General features: G+C 63.6%; 1 protein-coding gene across 1 annotated transcript; it reads left to right on the top strand.

Annotated features, from left to right (window-relative positions):
* The first annotated feature begins 652 nt into the window (after positions 1–652).
* Positions 653–20,872, top strand: LOC146349138 (uncharacterized). The gene is given in 25 exon segments (XM_084851860.1): positions 653–719; positions 947–1,126; positions 2,651–2,899; positions 3,923–4,041; positions 4,692–4,820; positions 5,105–5,282; positions 6,119–6,257; positions 6,737–6,840; positions 6,916–7,155; positions 7,741–8,076; positions 8,200–8,360; positions 8,466–8,599; positions 10,046–10,220; positions 10,497–11,038; positions 11,545–11,647; positions 12,646–12,939; positions 13,025–13,230; positions 15,680–16,728; positions 16,866–17,046; positions 17,092–17,700; positions 17,744–18,111; positions 18,114–18,359; positions 19,123–19,279; positions 19,281–19,763; positions 20,505–20,872. Coding segments are annotated over 25 exon segments (6,696 nt in total). The 5' UTR covers positions 653–709; the 3' UTR covers positions 20,809–20,872.
* The last annotated feature ends 104 nt before the right edge of the window (positions 20,873–20,976 follow it).

The raw sequence follows: 20,976 nt of genomic DNA, 5'->3' as shown, positions 1-20,976 counted from the left end.
GGAGGGATGGCAGCTTTTCTGCCCACAGGGCTCCGCACGCTCCAGCTGCAAGAAGAGAAGTGGGCGCGCTCGGTCCCCTCCAGAGGATTCCCCCTCATCTTCCTCTGCTGCCAGTTGCAGCCTCAAGGAGAAACAGGAGTGATGGACTTTGGGCCATCTTCCGAAGAGCAGAGCACCGGCGTGGACGTGTTCTGTTGGTGGCGGCGGTGCTCTCTGAGGCTGGGCTGGCGGCAGCGCCCTGGGGCCCTGGGGGGGCGGCGGCCTTGCCAGCAGGGTGCCTTCTCGGGCAGCCCCTGCACAGAGGCAGGATCCAGGGCGGGGACCCGAGGCGCCACATGGCCGCTCGTTCACGTACGGTTGCACCCGCCCCCCTGGCCTCGGGGGGCCCACCCCCGTGAGCTCATGCCCTGCTGGCAGGGGGCTTCCAGCCAGCCCTCTGGCTCCGCCTGAGCAAGCAGGGGCTGACGGGCCGGCCGTGGTGCAGCAGGGCGGTGAAGGGCCTGTCAGCAGCAGCCAGTGTGAGTTCCACCCACACCTGGCCAGCTCTCGGGGCTGGTGGCTGCACCAGGAAGGAGGGTGGCTGAGCAGGGAGGTGAATCGGTCATGCTGGGCTGCCAGCAGCCACACCCCGCCTCTCTGGCTCCTCAGCTAAAAGGGAGCAGAGGCAGCCTGGAGGCGTTCAGGAGCTGTGTGGAGCAGCGGCGGCAGCATGGCTGGAGGTAAGTCCTGGGGTGGGGGAGGAGAGCCTGGCAAAGCTTTGCAGCCCCCTGGGCTGCTCCTGCGGGCGAGCAAGGCCCTGCACGTGTGCGTGGTCCATGGCGAGGATGGGCAGGCGTGTGCCAAGGAGCAGGGCAAGGGCGCGTGTGCAGGGCCCGGCTCCGCTCTGAGGCGTGGGCCTCCCGAAGCAGCCCACCCAGTGTGCCTGCCCTCCCTGGGCCCTCCCTAGAACTGCAGCTGGCCTCCATCGACTGGCAGAGCCCCAGCAACAGCCTGCAGCACCACACAGCGGAGATGGGCAGTGAGCAGCTGATCGTGCGGAGGGGGCAGCCGTTCACCGTCACCCTCCACTTCCACTCCAGGCCCTACCAGCCTGGGCTGGACTGCATGTACCTGATTGCAGAGACGGGTGAGCCGGGCGGTGGGGGGTGGCTGTGTGCCAAGGGCCTGCTCAGCCCCACCAGCGCTGGCCCTCCTGGGCACCAGGGCGGGGCAGGACCGCAGGAGGGCCCCAGGCCATTCCCGCTTCCTGCCCAGGTCTGTGACAGCCCCTGCTGCCGCCCTGGGCCTGGCTCCCCGCTCCCCGGTGCAGCTGCTCTGGACCATTACTCGCTGCCTGCCTTCCAGCAGAGCAGCGCTTCCTGGCAGCACGTTCTGTGGGCACCTGTGGATAGTGCCCGGAGGGCCTCGGAGGACAGTCGGGGGGACACGAAGCCTGAGAGGAGGAATGCGGCGGGCCTTGCCGGGGCACGCGCGGGTGCTGAACTTGGGCCATGTGGGAGAGCGGCCTCCCAGACTGTGCCGTCAGAGGGGCAAAGTGGAGCCTGGCCAGTGAGATCGCCCGGGTTCTGCCCGTCAGGAAGGGGCTGCTGCTCTGGATCCTTCAGCGCCATTTGTGCACGCTCCAAGGGCCAGCTGGAGCCTGCCTGAGGCCACCCGGGGACAGAGGGTCCCTCCGCCGCTGCAAAAGGAGGCTTGGGGGCTGCGAAGTTCAGCTTGGAAGCTTGATGTGGCCAATGCCCCCCGCCCGCCTCCTGCAGTGAGGTGGGGTGAGCAGCATCTCCTGTGCCCGTTCTCAGGAGCAGCAAGTCTGGCACAAACCGGGCAGGGAGGAAGCGTGCCCAGCCCGCGCCCGCCTGAGAGCGGGGGCGCGGAGCCTCTTTCAGCCCAAGGGCCGCCGTCGGCTTTGGGCGTCGCTGACGGGGCGCCTCCCGGTGCTGGGCCGGGCCAAAGGCAGAAGGGGCAGGGCCAGAGTAGCAGAAGCGCCACCCAATTCCAGTGGGACGCTCCGGCTGCCTTGGGAGGGGCTGTTCCCCTTGCAGAACGGGCGCGCGGCGGGGCCAGAAGCTGGGGCACCGGCGCTTTCCCAGCCCTGCCTGGAGAGGCTTCTGAAGAGCAGCCTGGGGCCCGCTGTGTGCAGAGCAGGCCTCAGCCACTGGCCAAGCCCTTCCGAGCAAGCACAGCCACCATCAGCCGAGGGGGCCGGGTCAGGGGCTCCTGTGGAAGGAACAGGCTTCTGGCAGCTTGAGCCGGCAGGGGCGGGCCCAGTGAACACCTGGGGGGCGGCTGCCTTTCCCAGGCACTCGGCCGCGGGAGGAGCAGGCGGCTTGGGCTGCCCGCTGGGGGGGCTCAGTGGACTGCGGCAGCTCAACCCGCAGCTTGGTCAATTTTGCAAAACGTCCACAGCAAGCCCCCAGTGAGCCCTTCCAGAGGGAGCCAGAGCACAGTAAGCACTGTGCCCCTGGAGCCTCTCACCGCTTGGAGAAGTGGGCTGAGCGCCTGATGCACTGGGGTCCCCAGAGCCAGCTCTCCCTGCCCATCGCCGAGCCTGTCCCTGCAAGCCCCCTCCCTGCATGGTCCTGCCTTTGCCGGACCCCATTGGGTGGGGACCTCCCCTCTCTCCTCTTCCTGGACTCCCTCTCTCCCTCCCCAGGGCCACAGCCAGAGCCACGGTTGGGCACACAGTCCGTCTTCCTTGTGGGGCAGTGCCAGCAGGACACAAGGGCCGTCTGGAGAGCCTCTTGCACCTCCAGTGGCCCCCAGTCCACGGACATCACCATCTGGGCTCCAGCCGAGGTCCCCATTGGGTGTTACCAGCTGAAGACCCGCATCGACTCTGGCCAGGCCTTGGCCTCCTACCACCTGGGGGAGTTCATCCTGCTCTTCAATGCTTGGTGCCCAGGTACAGGACCTGCCCCCAGCCACGGTGCCTGTGGATGAGGAGGGCAGCCGGGGTAGGGTGGGCAGGGCATTCCAATTGCCGTCTGCTGTGCCAGCAGTCCTGAGCGGATCCCCCCGAGCAGGGGAGGGCTTCTGGCATACTGCCCCATGCGGGAGCTGTGAGCCTAGAAGCTCCACGTCTGCCATGAACTCAGTCGAGGCCTTAGACAAGCCCCACTTCACCCACCCCACCCACCATCTGCAACTCAGGGATGATAATACTGGCCTGCTTCACAGGACTGTTGTGGGGGCTAATGGCAGCGCCAGGCTTTGATGGCTCTGAAAGTGCTTTGCAATAAATGCTATTCCCAATGGGCGCCCTGCCAGCAGCACTCCAAATGCTGCACGGGGCGCCCATCTTCTGCTGCCCCCCTCCCTGGGCTCCCCGTCACCATGGAATCCCAGGGCTGGGGCGAGGCCAGACCAGCCAGGCTGCAGTGGGGCACAGCCCAAGCCCACTCCCATCCCAGGGAAGGGCACAGTTCCCCGGGTGACTCTGGCTCCTCAGAAAGGCGAGTGCAGCAGCTGTGCTGGGGCATGAGAGACGTGAGGGAAATCCTGGCAGGACCAGGGAGAGGAGCAGAGCTCAGGTAGCCCCTGCCCCCGACACACGTGGCAGGGGGTGCGGATGCTGGGATGGCCCCAGGTGGCTGGCCCACCCACTCGTCCCCTTGCCGTGCCAGAGGGGCGGGGGGACACCGCTGGGAAGGGCAGCAAGCCTCATGGCTCCCCAAATCAATTGTCCTGCCAAGCGGAGCAGACGCTTGGCTGCTGCGTGTGCTGGCAGGAGTGGAAGGCCCTGGGAGAAGCTGGGAGCAAGGGGGGCTGCTGCAGCCCTGGAAAGGGAGAGGGCTCAGAAGGGCTTCGGGGCTCCTCTCAAATGGGGAGGCCCTCGGAAGGGTGGAGAGGCTGCTCCAGAAAGGGGGGACGGGCGGGCAGTGTCAGGGGCGCCTCCAGCAACCCTTTCCCCACTGCCCTGTCTCAGATGATGATGTGTATCTGCGGAGCGAACTGGAGAGGCAGGAATACATCCTGAACGAACACGGCCTTATCTACCAGGGGAACAAGGAGTGGATCCAACCAGCTGCCTGGAACTACGGACAGGTATCCCCCGGGAGCTGCTCCTGCTGGCAGTACTGCCTGCTGGGGGGCGGGGACAGGCTCCCTGCTTGCCTGGCCTCTCTCCACCCCACTTTCTCTTCCTCTGCCCCTTTCCTGGCCAGGTTGCAGTGGGGCACAGCCCAAGCCCACTCCCATCCCAGGGAAGGGCACAGTTCCTCTGACCGTGGGAGGGGATATTCGTGCTTGCTGGGCCTGGCTGTGGGGGTCTCTTTCCCAGGAGGTGGGGCCCAGCAACAGAGAGAGAAGGGCAGCCTATGCTGGCTGAGCAGACGAGCCCCCCCCCCCCCTGCTTTCTGGGACTGGACATGTTTCTGAGCCACCCACAGCCTTGCTGAGTTCTTGAGGAGGAGACTTCCAGGTGCGGCCCGCCTGCCCACCATGTGGTCACCCCAGCTGCTCTGCCCTGGGCCCCCCACCACCTGGCTGCAGCGCTGGGAGGGCCCTGCTGCTGCTGGGCCAGCTGAGCCCCTGGCCAGTCTTCTCTCTCCGACAGTGGCCAGTTGGGGGCTTGCAAGCAGGGCCTGAAGGCCCCGGCCCTCCGTTGCCGGGGGGGGGGCAGCGCCCGCGTCCTGCCCCGCGCGCAAGGCCGGCTGCCCGCCCGCAGCTGAGGAGCCGCTCCGCTTCCTCCGCAGCTCGAGGAGGACGTCGTGGGCATCTGCTTGAGGCTGCTGGATAGAAGCCTGAACTTCCAGCACAACCCAGCCAGGGACTGTGCCTTGCGCGGCAGCCCCATTTATGTCAGCCGGGTGCTGAGTGCCATGGTAAGCGCTGCTGGTGCCACCCAGCGCCGCGAACACTCCCAGGGGCTCCCGGGGCCATGACCCTGAGGGATGCGCCTGCTGGGGCCGGGCTGCCGGCTGCCAGGAGAGTGAGGCGTGCCAGGCAGCGAGGTTGTGCCAGGCCCTGCCCCGCCCGCCCCGCCCCTGCTAGGGCCCCATGTCCCCTCCGGCCTTCAGTGCTGCGCTCGTGCAGCTCTGCTCCGCTGGGCTCGGGGAGGGCGCTGGCAACTACAGGGCTCCCTCTCCCGCGCTCCTTTTCCTTCCAGATCAACAGCAACGATGACGGTGGAGTCCTCGTGGGGAACTGGACTGAAGATTATTCCGGCGGCGTTCGTCCAAACGACTGGAGCGGCAGCACAGCCATCCTGAGGCAGTGGGACCACGCGGGAGGCCACCCGGTCAAGTATGGGCAATGCTGGGTCTTTGCAGCCGTGCTATGCACAGGTACGGATGGGAGCAACGAGGCATGTGGGCAGCAATGGCCTGGGCAGCCCCACCCGTCTTCCTGCTCCACATCCTGTGGGTTGCCTCTGAAGGCGAGACTGTGGGAGCGATGGAGCGGGGCGGGGGGGTCTCTTGGCTGAGCCACATATATTTTGAAATAGTGAATAACGGTACACAGTGCTGAGGATGTTGAACAGAACAGAAACAGATGGATGGGGTTTGCGTGCATGTGGGACTGTGAACACCTCGCCATGCAGGGAACATTAACAATGCCATTTTTTCCCTCATTACAAACTGGTAAAGAGGCTGGTACAGGAGGTGGGGATTGGTCTCGATGGCTTCACGGGACCCTTCAAGCTCTGGACCTCCCAGGGGTGGGACACGCAGGCTCCGCCACCCAGAGACTCACAGAACAACCTGGGGCACTTGCACAAGGCGCAGGGCTGATGGCGGCACTGGCTGAGCTGGGCCCGGTGAAGAGGCATTGGGCCGGTTTCAGGGAAGTCCGGATCGCCTGCTTTCCCCCAAATCGGCAGAGGGGCTGCCCCACGGGCTCCAAGTAGCTCTGCTGGGAATGGGGCTCAGCTCCCCGAATCACCGGACGCCCCCCACTCACACACACGCTCAAATTGGCCGAAGGGGGAGCAGCCTTGGGGTGCTTCCCTGCCAGCCCCCTCCGCCTGCAGCCGCCTCTCAGGGCTCCCCTGTGCAGGGCCTGGCGGAAGGGCTGCAGCAGAAGGCTCCCCACCTCTCCAGACAGCAGTGCGGCTCCGCACCAGCCGAAAGGGGGGGCACTCGGGGGTCCTGCTGGCAGCTCCCGTCTGCTCTCCCTCCAGTGATGCGGTGCCTTGGGATCCCCACACGCGTGGTGACGAACTTCGAGTCGGGACACGAGAAGGACGGCAACTTGGTCATCGACATGTTCATCGACAAGACAGGCCGGCTCCTGCCCACAGAGACCAAGGACAGCATCTGGTGAGACGGGCGGTGGCTGCCCCCTGCTCCTGCGCCTCCTGGCGGCCCCGTGCAGGGAGGGTCTCCTGAGCCTGCCTCCAACCAGCCCACCAACGCCACAGGAGCTCTGGAGCCCGGGGAGACTGGCCCATGGCCCGCAAGCCCCTCTCCCGAGTCCGCGCCGCAGTCTGCCGAGCCCGGGTCGGTTCCCCTCGCGCGGGGCCCTCCCCACCCCTGCCCTGCGCCGGAGATGGCCAAGAGTCCACCAGCCCTTGCATGTGCCACACCTGGGCTCCGCTCTGTCCTGTCCAGGGCGGGAGCTCCTCCTCCCTGGGCGATGGCTGAGCGGACGGAGTGCCAGGCCCAGCTGGCTGGCTGGGCCCGCCCTCAGTGGGAGTCTGTGGGGCTTCGCCTCCCCCGGCCCGTCTCTCTGGGGGAGGAGGCCGCCCTGCCCGCCAAGAGCGAGAGCACGCATCTCTTTGGGGCTGTTTCTGCTGCAGGAACTTCCATGTGTGGAACGAGAGCTGGATGGCGCGGAGAGACCTGCCCCCAGGGTATGGGGGCTGGCAGGTCGTGGATGCCACCCCCCAGGAGCTCAGCCAAGGTAACGCTTCAGCACCAGCTCCAGCTCCCTTGCCAGGCCGAGCTTGGCGGCTTTAACGCCCCCCTCTCCTGGCAGGGCTGTCCCGCTGTGGCCCAGCCCCTGTCCGAGCCATCCGGGAAGGAGATGTGCATCTCCCCTACGACACCCTCTTCGTGTTCTCCATGGTGAATGCTGATCGTGTGGTTTGGCTGCTCCACGGGGCGACGAAGGAGGTGCTCCAGTGGGACACAAGCTGGGTTGGTAACTGGATCAGCACCAAGTGCGTTGGCAACAGTGAGCGAGAAGACCTCACCCACACCTATAAGCACACGGAAGGTATGGATCCAGCCGGACCCCCAAGGAGTTGGCGCCTGCCCACCCAGCAAGCCAGTCCGTCTCAAAGGCACCTTCTGGGATTCTGGGATCCACCTTTTTCACTTCTGGTGGGTGGGCCAAATTATCCCAAAGGACTGGCCTGGAGGCTGGGAAGAATGCATTCCCCCCCCCCCCCGTCCGCCAGCAGTCCCCCCCTTTAGTCACCCTGAATTGTGAGATGACCCGCCCTCTCTACAGACAGTGAAGCTGTCAGGCTACAGGTCTGCCTGTGGTAGGGATGGCACTGCACCCTTTGGGGCTAATGCAGGAAACGGGGTTCCCTAGGCCTGCCCCAAGTGTCTCCCGGCTAGGCCTGAGGGTTTGCTCCCTGTCCCCGCCCGCTCAGCTCCCTGCTTCTCCATCTCTGTTGACTGCTGCAGCAGGGGGGAAACACCCCTGGGATGGTGCTGGACAGGGGCTTGGGGCCAGGGTTCCTGAAGGGATGGTGCCGCCACCTGGGACAGAGGGGCGGTCCAGCTCTCTCGGGCCCATCCCCGTCCCTCCTCTGTGAGCGTGGCCTCCTGCTGCCATTTCCCTCCACAACAGGGTCCCCGGAGGAGCGCCGGGTGTTCATGAAGGCCTTCACCCGGAGGCAGCCGCTCAGCACCGTGAGGCCTGGGGCAGGGTTCCCGCCGGAAGGGCTTGGCGCCTCGCCGAGACGGTCTTCTCCTCAGGCAGAGGCCCAGACTCTCCTCAAGCTGAAGCTGGTGGAGAGCCCAGAGGTCGGCCAGGACATCCGGCTGATGCTTGTGGCACGCAACCTGGAGCTGGCCGCCAAGGAGCTCCAGCTGAGCCTCAGCGCCCAGGGCGTGCTGCACTCCTGCCGCCCCCAGCCCCCCTTCTGGCAGGACAAGCTCTACCTCTCCCTCGGCCCCCAGGAAGGTAAGGCCAGCGGAGGGGCACGAGGGGCGGGGGCCCTGCCCTGCTGCCGCCGGCCTCCCTCCTTCCCTCCCTCCCAGCGGGGGCGGCTGGCTGGCTGGCGTGACCTGGGGCCTCCCTTTGCAGAGAAGCGGCTCCGCTGGCGGATCGCCTATGGGCAGTACGGCAAGCACCTGGGCGAGGACAAGCAGCTCTGCGTCATCGCCATCGGGGAGGAGAACACCTCCTGGCAGAAGGCGCTGGCAGAAAAGACCATCACCGTTGCCAGCCCCGCCCTGGTGATCAACGTATGCAGACAGGCCCGGCCTGGCTCAGGGCTGCACAAGGGCGGGGGGGGCTGGCAGAGGTGGCAACCCTTCCCTTGCTGCTCACCGCTGAGTCTCTCGCTGCAGGTCTTGGCTCCCGTGGTGCTGAACCAGGCCTTCCCCCTCCGAGTGGAGTTCGCAAACCCCCTGCCTGAGCCCGTGGGGCACTGTGTCTTGACTGTGGAGGGCAGTGGGCTGGTGAGGGGCCAGGCCCAGATACAGTGAGTAACGGGGTGGGGAAGCGGGAGGGTTGCAGGGCAGGGTGGAGCAGGCTCTCGCTGGCAGAAAGTGGAGCTCCCCTCTCTGGCCTCCCACCCCAGCACCTGCCCCCAGGCACCGCTCTCCCGGCACGGCCCAGGGCCAGCACCGGGGAGGGGGGGCAGACTGGGAGACAGCAGCAGACCTTCTTCAGAAAGTGCGGAACAAATGCCAGGAACCCTGCAGGGCAAAGGCGGCAGGCAGAGGGCAGCCCGGCGGAATCCCCCCCATCTGGAGTATCGCTGGGCTCCTCTGCCTTCCCGATGAGCCTGGGGGTCATTTCTGAGCTGGAGCACCCCAGACGCCGTGTCCTCCTTGTGCCGGCTCCACCTTTCTCCTTGGACCAGGCCTCTCCTCCCATGAAAGGAGGGGGGAGCACAGTTTTTAACAGCAGGGGCTCGTGGCAGGGTGGGGGTTGGGGGCGTGAGGGAGGGGCACACAGAAGAGCTCCCACTGGCACGGTCTGTGCCCATAGTGACTGGGTGAGCAAAGATCAGAGCTTGGCTTGGGCTCCCCTCCCACCCCCCAGCCAAGATCTTCTGGAGCTACCACGGATGACTTTACACGGACAGGAATCGCCTTACACAGAGTCTCTCTCTCTCTCTCTCTCTCTCTCTCTCTCTCTCTCTCTCACACACACACACACACACACACACACACACACGTCTATCTTGCCCAATCTAGTCCACACTGACCGGCAGCAACGGCTCTGCAGGGTTCTACTGGAAGTGCTTTAAGCAGGGACACCATCTCAGATTTGGTGGGTGGCATTTGGCAAATGGGTTCATTCTGGATTCATTTCAAACTGCAAAGCGCCAGTCTATTTGTTGTGATGAACTAGTCCATGAGAACTATAAAAAATGTCAACAGCATTGGACAGTGCAGCAGCCCCCCCCCCCCAATCTTGTTCCTTTCCCATAACAGAGGGGCTTGTGCCTTTTTTAGCTGGGTACTTAAGCCCACCGGTCCACTTCGTTTTATTCTGTTTTAAGATGCCCAATAGCCACTGTTCTTGAGGTGGGTCACTAACATTTCATGGTTCACAATCTGCGAAGGGCTCCAGCAGGGCCATCCCAGGGCTTCTGCACTCCCAAGGGGGCGCCCTGCTGTGGCCCCTTTAGGTGGGGAATGCTCAGTCTCTGACTGGCAGGGTGCGGGGGGGTGCCCCGGTTTTATGGGCTGTTGCCCATTTTGATTTGCATGGGCTGTTAACACAGACAGCATGGCAAGTCCTAGAGTGTGTGGGGTGATGGTGCCGCTGAGCTGTGCTGCAGCCGTTCCTGCCACGCGGGAGGTCTTGTGAGTAGGGACGGGAGGTGGCCGAGGCCCTAAGGAAGGAGTGAGGGCAAGGCCAGGGCGGGAGGCAGGGCGGCACCCGGCACTGAGCCGCCTGTGTTTGACTCCCGCAGGTTGGGGCCTCTCGAAGCCCAGAGCCAGACCAGCGTCAAGTTGCAGCTGACTCCCCACAAGAGCGGGCTGAGGCAGCTGCACGCCACTCTCACCAGCAGCCAGTTCCCAGCCATCAAGGGGCACAAGCAGCTGCAGGTGGCCCCTGGCCCGGGCGGAGGCTGGGGGAGGAGGAGGGTGTAGCGGCGGCGGAGCTCAGGTGGTGGGCGTGGCGCCTGGCAGGCTGCCGGCAACAGCCGAACGTGCCCTGCCACAAGGACAAGGGGTGCGCTGCACCCCTCCGCTAATAAATCTTTGCGTCCTCATCCTCACCTCACTGGTCTGCATCACTGGTTATTTCTGCAGCAGAAGGAAGGTCCTGGTCTTCCCAGGAATGTACTCCCCGCCACGTGGCTCTAGGCCAGAAAGTGATTTGGCACATCTCCCCCAGCCCCCACCCCACACTTTCCTCAGGACCCCCTCTCCCGGGAATCTCCAGTCTGGGCTGCTGGCAAGCGCCCTCCCAGCCTGGGCAGGGCTGTACACCGCCTCCTCCCAGGCAAGCCCCGCACAGATGAGGGAACCCAAGACTTCGGCCCAGCTGGCAGCCAGATAGGGCAGGCTCAGAAAGCGACTGCCAGCACCCCACAAAGGCAGAGGCTGCGCAGGGGCCAGCCAGAGACAGCAGTCGCTGGCCAGCCTGGAGAGGCTAGCAACGGGGCGGCATGGGCCAAGGGGAGCCTGGCGGGCACGCAGCTCCACCTGGGGTCCACTGGGCCAGGAGCACCAACGCTGCGGAGAGCAGCAGCAGCAGGAGGTAGGGGAGCGAGGACGCGGGTGCCGCGCCCAGGCAGCCTGGCGGGGGTCTCGGCACTAGCCCACGCCCCCACCTGGCCCAGGCGCTGCCACCACAAGGAGTCTGGGCTGCTTCTCCAGCACTGCCTGGAGCAACAGCGGCGCCAGGGAGCTGCGGGCCCGGGCACCCGCCCAGCGTGCCTCTGGCTGAAGAACGCTAGGTCAGACCGTGAGCCTGATGGCGGCAGCGGCGGCAGGAGCTCCCCTCGGGGAGGGCTGGGGTGGTGATGGTGGCCCACAACAAGGCAGGGGAGCAGGGAAGATGAGGGTGGCTGAGGAGGAGGGGCATGACGGGGCCTCCTCTCCCTTGCTGAGGCCTGAGTGGCGTTGTGGGACCCAGAGTGCAGGACACGGAATCATGGGCTCAAGTGACAGGAAGCCAGACTCCCGCTGAACATCAGGAGAAACTTCCTGACTGTCAGACCAATACGACAATGGAGCCAATGACCTAGGGAGGCAGTGGGCTCTCCCACACTGGAGGCCTTCACGACGAGGCTGGACAGCCACCTGTCAGGGGTGCTCTGACTTGGATTCCTGCACTGAGCAGGGGGTTGGGCTCGATGGCCTTGTAGGCCCCTTCCAACCCTACCATTCTATGACCCCTTTCCTGGGGCCCAACGAGGCAGCCAACGCCTTGAGAAGCTGCATCTGGCTTGCTTGTCCCCAGGGCCGGCGGGAGGCCCCCGCGCCTTGGTGACCCCCTCTCCAGCAGCAGACAAAGCGGGAGCCACATTTGCTGGAACGGGCTGCATGCTGGAGCTGCCGTGGGGGTGGGGGGATTGGGCCGAACTCCCGACTGTGCAGGGGGACGCTTGCTCTTCCCGCTCTACTTCTCTCCCCAGGGATGATTAGGGGTGGGGCTACAGTGGATGTTTTTTGAACCAGGAAGAGTGACTCCGAGTTAAGGGCTAGCCCAGTTTGTGCATTAAAGCAGCTGCCGCATGGCAGCTGGTCAAAGTGGCCCTGTGTGCGGCCGCTGCCACCACCGCCACGCAATAACCAGTCTGGTGCAGCTGCAAGGCCCACCATGAGGTAGCAGCAGTGCCATTTGACTCTAAGTCGGAGCATCCCTGACAGGTGGCTGTCCAGCCTCGTCTTGAACGCCTTCAGTGTGGGAGAGCCCACCGCCTCCCTGGGTCATTGGTTCCAGTTAGGAGAAGAAGAACTAACACATCCTCCCCCTCCTTCCTCTTTTCAAACGTATTTTAGGGGCCAGAGGTTGGCATGTGGACAGTTGCGGGTGCCCCTCTTGTTATTTTTACTTTAACTGTGTATGTCAATTTTCTACAACAAAATGGTGCTTATTACCAAGTAGATGTGTTTAGCGTCCAGGGCAGCAGAAGAAAACTCCATGTTATTCCTGTAGATAGGATGGTGCTGTGATTTGAGTTCAAAATGCAAATCTGCGTATTTCTTCTTTACTGGGGCTGGCAAACAGTTCTTTTGTTTGTTAACATGTCAGGAATGTAGAAACAGTTGTAAAGCACAGAATGGTGGTGGGAGGGCAGAGAAAAGTTGTTTCTTCACAACAGAAGCAATACAGGTGGCCATCTAAGAGGGCTCCCTCCACAGAGTCCTGGGCCTCAAAGGACCGCACTGCACCATTGCCACAGAGCCCGGCTTAGCCCATGCCCTGAACTGCTGGCTAGGCCAGACCGAGGTGGAGGGCGGCCTGAGCAGGACAAGCCAGCCCCTGGGGCGGGGTGGTCCTGGCTTCTGCGATCTGCCACTCAGTGGCCGCCCTGCTCTGGTTTGCCTGGCCTCTTAGGCCCTGTTTGCTGGGAGGGGCCGTCACCAGATGGCTGCTGGAGGCGACAGCACCAGCCTTCCTGCACCCCTGGAGGGCTCAACCGACCTGCCGCTCTCTTGCCACGCAGCCCTGCAGGTCGAGAGCTGCGCCTTCCAGGCGGCAAGGCACCATCAGGCGCGCTGCACAGCGGCCATCAGCACGGAGTGCCGGGTGGTGTGGCGTGGGCAGCCCTTCACTGCCACCCTGAGCTTCCCCAGCCAGCGCCTGGGGGCCTGCAGCAGGGGCGCAAAGCCATGCTGGTCGCCTGGACAGGTGGGCCTGGCGGAGAGCCAGCCAAGGGAGCGGGGCGGGCGGAGGCCGCCACCGCTTCCACCAGAGCCCTGCGGTGCCCTCGCAGGCCAGCCCACCGCCCAGACCGCCCCAGGCTGAGGAGCAGTACCCTTGCAGGTGGACACACGAGCCGGACGGGCCTGATCCTCCAAGGGCTTCCGCTCAACACTTAGTTGGCCCCCAGGGAGTGTCAGGTGCTGCACAGAACCCAAAGGAGATGGTTCCTTCCTGCCCACAGCAAACACACAAGGGAAACGACACCAGCCAATGTGGGTGACAGCAGGGCCAGATGGGAGACACTGAGGGGCTGCATTGCAACTACAGAAGCAAGCAAGCTCCCACAGAGCGAGCGGGCGGGGGAGCAAAAAGGAGTTGGCTACGGGAGTTGCAGTGGTAGAAGAGACAGAGGCTAAGAGGTAAGTGGGCTGCCGGAGCCCAGGGGGCTGCCCTTCATCCTCCTGAGCGGCTGTGAGCTCACCAGGTGCTCCTGAGAGCTCCAGCTGAACTGGGGGGGGGGGTGGCCTGAGTACTCCCAGCAGCTGAGTGGGCGGGAAGCTTCAGTCTGTTTCCCGCCTCCCGGCTGAGCAGAGCAGAGCAGAGCAAGCTGCTCCAGCTGCTCCAGGGACTACAGAAGCACCAAGCTCCCAGAGAGAGAGTGGGAGTTCAGCAGGGGAGGTCAAGGGGGAGGCCCCTAACATTTTTTAACTAACTTTTTTCCATTTATTTGTCTTGTAACACACACTTCCACACCGGTGGGACTCTGCTTTTAGCCTCCACTGAGTAGAGGAGCAGGCACAGGCTAGTCTAGAACAATCACAAAGCTAGACACAAAAGGGAAAAGAGGCGGTGGAAGGACAAGACTCTCCAGTGGTGGTGACCTGCAAGGTGTGTGCAATGTTTGCTTTCTTGCCTGAGAACATGGCCTACACCTGCAACAAGTGCAAGTTGATCACGCTGCTGGAGGAAAAAGTAAGTGGACTGGAGCGGCGACTGTCGACCCTCCGGGGAATAAGAGAACACGAAGAGTTCTTGGACAGAATGGAGGAACTACAGCAGCAAAGGGAAGGCCAGAAGCTTGAAGAGCAACAGCAAGAGGAGGCAGAAGTGGGAAATGCTGAGGTGAGGAAAAATGCAGCAGAGGATACTCCTTGTAAAAGGGTGACAGTTAGGAGAAGAAGAACTAGACGCCACTCTGCACCAGTGGAAGCAGTGGAGCTGTGGAACCAATTCCAGGTACGTGCGGATGAGACTGGAGGACAGCCTGCAGAGGAAGTATCACAGGGGAACCTACATGAGAGTGAGCAAGAGGCTGAAGGTCAGTCAAGCAGAGGCGATGAAACTCAGGCCTACAAGAAGCGAAGAGTGGTAGTGGGATCGAGACCAAAGTATGTCGCGAAGACCCGTGGACTCGCCAGGTATGTTGTCTCCCGGGAGGATGAATTAGAGACGTGACGGAAAGGTTGCCTGCACTCATAAAGCCCACTGACAGGTATCCCTTTCTTCTCATCCATGTGGGAACAAATGATACCGCCAAGCGGAGCTACAAAGAGATCACTCAGACTTTGAAGCTTGGGAAGGAAACTCAAGAACTTTGGGGCCCAGATAGTTTCCTCATCCATCCTTCCAGTAGTTAGAAGAGGGGTAGAAAGGGAACGAAAAATACTCCGGGTGAATGACTGGCTACGAAGGTGGTGCCAACGAGAGAGATTTGGATTTGGGACCATGGGCTATACTTCCTGGAAGATGGGCTGTTGGCAACGGATGGGTTGCACCTCACAAGGGCTGGGAAGAATGTGTTTGGCCACAGCATGAAGAACTTCATCCGGAGGGCTTTAAACTGAATCCTACGGGGAAGGGAGATGTAAAGTTGGGGGTAACAATGGATGTAGGCGCGTGCACTGCAACAGAGAGAACAGTTCTGATAGCGCCCAGTAATAGTCTTCAGACACATGTAGGAAGAAAGCCAGACTACGAAGCACATGGTCTTCTATGTCTATACACTAACGCCCCGAGTATGGGAAACAAACAGAACGAACTTGACCTCTTAATACAGGAGAGAAATTATGACTTGATAGGTGTAACTGAGACTTGGTGGGATGACTCTCATGACTGGAATACAGCAATTGAAGGATATAACTTGTTCAAAAAGAACAGGAGGAACAGAAAGGGATGTGGGATTGCACTGTATGTGAAAAATGTATATCTCTGCACAGAAATACAGGAGGAGGAGCTTGGTAGCCCCATCGAGAGCACCTGGGTTGAAATAAATGGAGCAAAGAATAAAAGGAACCTGGTGGTCGGAGTCTACTGCCGGCCACCCAACCAAGGAGAAGACGAGGATGAAACTTTTGAAAAGCAAATAGCCAATGTGTCAAGGAAGCATGACGTAGTAGTAATGGGGGACTTCAATTTCCCCAATAGTTGTTGGGAGACACATTCTGCAAAACATGGCCCCTCCAGGAAATGCCTGACTTGTGTGGCGGATAACTTGCTCCTACAGAAAGTAGAGGAAGGAACTAGAGGATCGGCTATCCTTGACTTGATCCTAACCAACAGAGATGACTTAGTGGATCAAGTAGCAGTTACAGGAACTCTGGGGGAAAGCGGCCATGTTGCACTTGAGTTCTTGGTTGTAAGGGAAGCAAAAGCCGAGTGCAGTCAAACGCGTACCCCGGATTTCAGGAAAGCTGATTTTAATAAACTCGGAACAATGATCGGTAAGGCCCCACGGCAAGCGACCTCCGCGCCGCGCCGCCGCCGGCCCTCCTCCGCCAGGCGACAGTGCGCCGCGGGCGGGCGGGGCGCTCACCTCCGCCCCGCGCCCCACGCTGCTGGGGACCCGCCCCCCGCAGGGCCGCCGCCGGCACGGGGCCAGCCGGAGGCGCCGGCGGAGGGCCGGGGAGCAGGGCACGGGGCCGCCCGGGGGGACAGGGCGCAGCCGCGGGCGCGCGACCAGGGGCCGCCAGCCGCAGCACGCCCGCGCCGGCGCTGCCCTCGAGGCGGAGGCGGCGGCGGCCGGGCCCTCGGCGCCAGGGGGCTCGCCGCTCCAGAGCCGCCCTCTGAATCCGCGGGAGGCTCGCCCGCCTCCAGCTGGGGCTCCGCGCCAAGGAAGCAGCGCTCGAGGAGCGGGCAGCGCGAATCCCTCGCCGGCCTGGCCCGGCTCCTTCGCCCAGCTTGGCAGAAGACCCCGAAAATGCCGGGCGGGCCGTCCCACGGAGCGCCGCTCAGACCCCCGCCGGCTCGGCGAGGAGCCTTTCGCGGAGCTGGGCCACGCGCGGGACCCCGCCGGGGAGGGCCTGGGCAGGAAGGGGCGGCGCCAAGGGGAAGCCCGCGGCACACAGGCCCCGAGCCTTCGGGCCGGGGGCTCAGCGGCAGAGCCCCCGCTTTGCCCTCGGGAGCTCCCAGGCTCCGTCCCTGGCAGCACCTCCAGGCGGGGCTGGCCAAGGGCCCCGCCTGAAACCCCGAGGCGCGGCTGCCCATCGGCGTCGAGACCGCGCTGGGCTTGGCAGCAGGCTCGTCCTCTGTTCGGCGGGGGGCAGTGGGGGGAGGAGATGGGGACCACGCCAAGCTTGCGGGAAATGGGGCGGATCGTGTGCCTGCTGGCCGTGGGGGACCGGAGCCCCGGGGCACATCGCAGAGCGCGCCGCCCCTCGCCTCCCCTCCGCGGGACACGCAGGCCCTCTTCGCGCTGCCGCCTGCTGTCCTCCGAAAGGGGCTTTGTCCCGTGGCTCTTTTCGTCGCTTGCAGGCTTGGCATGTCCCCCTTCACATTGTGAGCCACCCAGAGCGCCTCGGCTCGCGGCCGGTCGAGACGCACAGGAAACAAGCCGTGCGCTGCCCGCCCGGCTCTTGCCTTCCCTGGGGCCTGGCCCAGCCCCTCGGCCCGACCCCGCGCCTCTCCCCCGACAGTGCCGAGGAGCCTGGGCAGCCCCACGTGGGTGGTCAGCGGCTTTGCCTGGGCCCAGGACACGGCCAGCAACCCGCAAGTGGACGAGTGCTTTGACAAAGGCGCGGTGCTGATCCCTGGCCACAGAGGCCACCATCCGGTGAGGCGCTGGAGCCCGCGCAGCAGGCCCGTCCCTGTCATGCGGTGTGGGAGGTGGCAGCCACCTTAACGCCCCCCCCCCCCCCGCAGGCCTTTCCACGCCTGGAATGAAAGCTGGATGGCGTGCAGCGATCTGCTGCCTGGCCACGATGGTTGGCAAGCCCTGGGTCCCACCCTCAAAGAGGGCAGCAGTATGGCCCACGGGGGGTGGGGGAGCGGTAGCATTGAGCCATGGCAGTGGTGGGGTGGAGGGAGCAGTTGCTGGCCTTTCGGCCACCTCCTGCTGCGAGTGGGTGGTGGGAGCCATGCACGGCTTTTGGCTCTCCCAGCCAGCCCCTGGCGACCGCCCTGCGGAGCAGGCCCAGAAGTGGCGGAAGGCAGTACGCCAAGCCAGGCAGTCCTTCTGCCCTCCGGCAGGGAGAGTGCCAGGCACAGCCCTGTCCGCTGCAAGGGCGCGGAGAAGTATGCGCGTGTCGGGGGAGACATGGCTCCTCCTGCATGGGCTCTTGGGTTCCTCCCCGCAGGGCCCCGCCGCTGTGGGCCAGCTCCAGTCCGGGCCATTGAAGAAGGCCGTGTGGACCTGCTCTACGACGCGGCCAGAAATGCCAAGGGCACTGCCTGGATACGCCATGGAAACGGAGGCTCTGAACGAGCGTTTTGTGCCGTTAAGTATGTCGGGAACAACCTCAGCACCACAGGGTGGGCACGGAGCACTGCGCCGACATTGCCCACAACCCTGAAGGGCTGTGAAGACAAGCTCTCCCTCCCCCCACCTCACGCACTGGGCAGGAGGCCAAAAGCTGCGACCCACATCTTCCGGAGGGCGGCCCCCCACAGGGGTGGAGGTCCTTCCCCCGCAATCCACCATCCACACCCAGCAGTTCCTCCGTGTAGCCAGGGCGGCATTGACGAGCCAACATTGCAGCAAAGCCCTTCCTCAGCTTGCAGGGTCTGCTGAGGCGGCGGCTGTACTCGGGAGGGTTTGCAAAAAGCTGGAGGAGCTCAGCAGACAGAGTGCAAGTGGCAGTAGCACACTGCTGCCTCCGGTCGCGCCCCCGGACCAGGAAGAGAAGGCGCCTCTGCTCTTTGCTCACATCCAGGCCAAGAGTTCCCTGCAGCTGGGCAGGATGCCCAGCTCTCTGTGGCAGAGGCTGACTGGCCTGCGGGGGAGGAGAGCATACAGTTGGTGCTGGGGGCTGCACAGAAAGGCCCTTGCCCAGTTCCAGAAGGAGTTCCACTTCTCCCTCCCGGCAACTGCAGTAAGTGGAGGCAGCTGCCCGGCCCAAGGGAACGCCACGCCGGCCCAGCAGCTCTACGGTGGGGGCTGTTGGGGTGGCCGTGGGAGGTGGTTCTCGCTCTCCTCTGAGGTAGGTCCTAGGTTATAAAAAATCTAACCTGGCCCCTAACCTGAGGTGCTTCTGCTGTCAAGACCAGCCTTGCAGAGGGACCAGCACCCTAACCCTGAGTGAGAAACCCGAAGGATGGAAAGTGTGCGCACACACGCTCACACCCCATCTCACCACCTCAAGGCTAAGGTTAGCTGAGCATCGCAGGGCCCTCTGGAGAGAACGCAGCCACGGTCCAGTGAGATGGAGTGAGATCTTCTCCGCCTGTTCCAAGCATGCAGGATGGGCACTGTTGCCCAGGGCCATTGTCCAAAGGCAAGGGCAGAAGCCAGGGTTCAGCAGCTCCCCCCCCCCCCGATGGTCCTTGCCCAGCGTCAAGGAGCAGTGTAGCATCCTAAGGCCCAGGATGGTAATCTCCAGCAGGAGCTCAGAGGAACAAAGTGACTGCCAAGTGATACACAGGACATGGCCTTCCTCTTGCTCTGGGCAAGATGGCCGAGGCTGGCCGAAAATGGGTCACGGTGGTGAAATGAGGACGCGGATTGTTCGGGGGTCTGTTTCAACGCAGACTCAAAAGGGATTATACTGGCCAGGTGGCCAAAGGTCTGACTCCATCTAAGGCAGCTTCCTGTGTTCCTCTCATGGTTGCTATAATCGCTACAGGCCCAGCTCCCTTACATCTGGTGAGGAGGAGGGGGCCACAAAGCTTGAGGCAAACAGTTTTGCCCTTTCTCGTCCCCCCCCCCCCCCGGCAACTCTCCCTCCTCAGCATGACCTTCGCTCACCTTGTGTCATGGCCTTCCCTGGCGTTGTCCTGCAGAGCAAGTGCTGAGCACCACACTGCCTTTTGCAGAGTACTGCCCAGCACTGGAGAGTGGCCTCTTACTGAAGCTCATGGCCTTGCTGAGAGGAGGCCTTGCCCAGCACAGCCCGCCTGGCTTGCCAGGAGATCCGCCTCTGCGCTCCAGAACTCACCATCCAGGTCAGCAGGAACCCAGAGAGAGACCCACTTGGGAAGAGGGGGGCTAATCAGGGGTGCCTTCTCCCCAAATTATTCTCACACCAGCAGCCCAGACAAAGCTGGGCCTCCCCTGACACATACAACGAGCTGGATGTGGAGAGACACCCCCGCCCCCCACACACCCACGCTACAGCTCAACGGCTTTGGCAAGGCCTGCCGCCTCCCCTCTCCCAGGGCTCAGCGAGCCCCTGCCCCAGCCAGTCCCCAGGATGCCCTGCCTGTGCTCAGCACCAGCAAGCGTTCCCTGCTTTCGCCACAAAGGTCCCAGGCCACGGGGTCCAGTTCCATCCTACAGAAGCCGAGATCTGGCTGAGCAACCCACTGCCAGAGGCCCTGACAGGCTGCATCGTGTCCGTGTCTGGCTGGGGACTCGTGTACAAGGAGAGGAGATACAGGTGAGAGGGGGGCAGCAGCCGGGCGCTGCTCTTCAAGTCAGGCTGCTCTCCGGGGCGCGTGATGGGGTGGGAGCAAGAGGCACCTGTGGAGAGCAAAGCAGGATCCCCCCATTCGGGACAAGGCGCAAGAGCACCCCTGAAAACGCCACAGGAGCCCTATGGCGGGGTCAGGCCCGAGGAGGCCTTTGCAGACCAGCATTCTGTCCCCAGAGCGGCCCACCAGAGGCCCCCCTGGGAAGGCCCGGCCAGCCCCCTCCTCCACAGGGTTCCCCGGCAACGGAGCCTGGAGCCTGCACGACTAGCGGCCAAGGACAGGTCCGCCCCGTGGCTGTCAACATGCCACAACTTCTTCACTAGGAGTCGTGTGCAGGGCCTGCCCTGAACCTGCTGCAATTTGGCTCCATGGGACTACCCCTGCTGGCCAGAAACCTCCCTCATGGTGCGACCGGACCTCTGCCCATCCCCTCTGCTTGCCTCTTCTCCAAGCTCCAATGCCCCGAACGCTGTCCTCCGCCCGTGGAGGGGCTTGCTTCAGCACCCGGATCATTTCGGCTGTCGAGACTGGGGCTGGGGAGGCACTGTGGGACACAGAGCATGCCGGGGGCGGGGGGGAGAAACGCAGCAGGCCCCTCGGTGAGCAAGAGCAGCAGCCCCTGCCGCCCCCACCCTTCTCCTGCTGGTCCCCAACGGCGTGGCCCCTCCTGCACGTGATCCCCCCCCCCCCCGCTCTTGTGCTTCCAGGCTGGGGCCCATCCAAGCAGGTGGCACCTTGCACCCGAGCATCCCGTTCTCGCCCACCCAGACGGGGTCTCGGAGGCTCATCTCTGTGCACGTGCGCTGTGCTGCAGGCAGGGGCGCAAGAGGACAAAGCCGAGTGGGACGCCTGCTCCAAGCGAGCCCTCTGGGGGCGGGCCTGGGGGCAGCCTCTGTAGCGCGGCCGAATCACATGCAAGGGGAAGAGACACCTCTGGACTGCCGGTCCCCCATCACGCAGGGAGCCACCCTGGACTGGGCCAGACCCCCTCGGGCCATCTCGCCGAAGTAGTGGCAACACTGACCCTCAACAATGGCTTTGCGGGGATTCGGGGGGGGGTCCCTCCCAGCCCTACCTGGAGATGCTGAAATGATTGAACCTGGGACCCTCTGCAGGCAAAGCAGGGGCTTTACCCACTCAGCTATGGCCCCTATTTTCCCCAGACCAAATTTTACATTG

The sequence above is a fragment of the Heloderma suspectum genome, chromosome 4 (genome assembly GCF_057233095.1).
Source record: "Heloderma suspectum isolate Gila_16-S chromosome 4, 16-S_ref, whole genome shotgun sequence".
In the NCBI taxonomy this organism is placed as follows: Eukaryota; Metazoa; Chordata; class Lepidosauria; order Squamata; family Helodermatidae; genus Heloderma; species Heloderma suspectum.
This window is presented reverse-complemented; position numbering and strand designations above follow the sequence as displayed.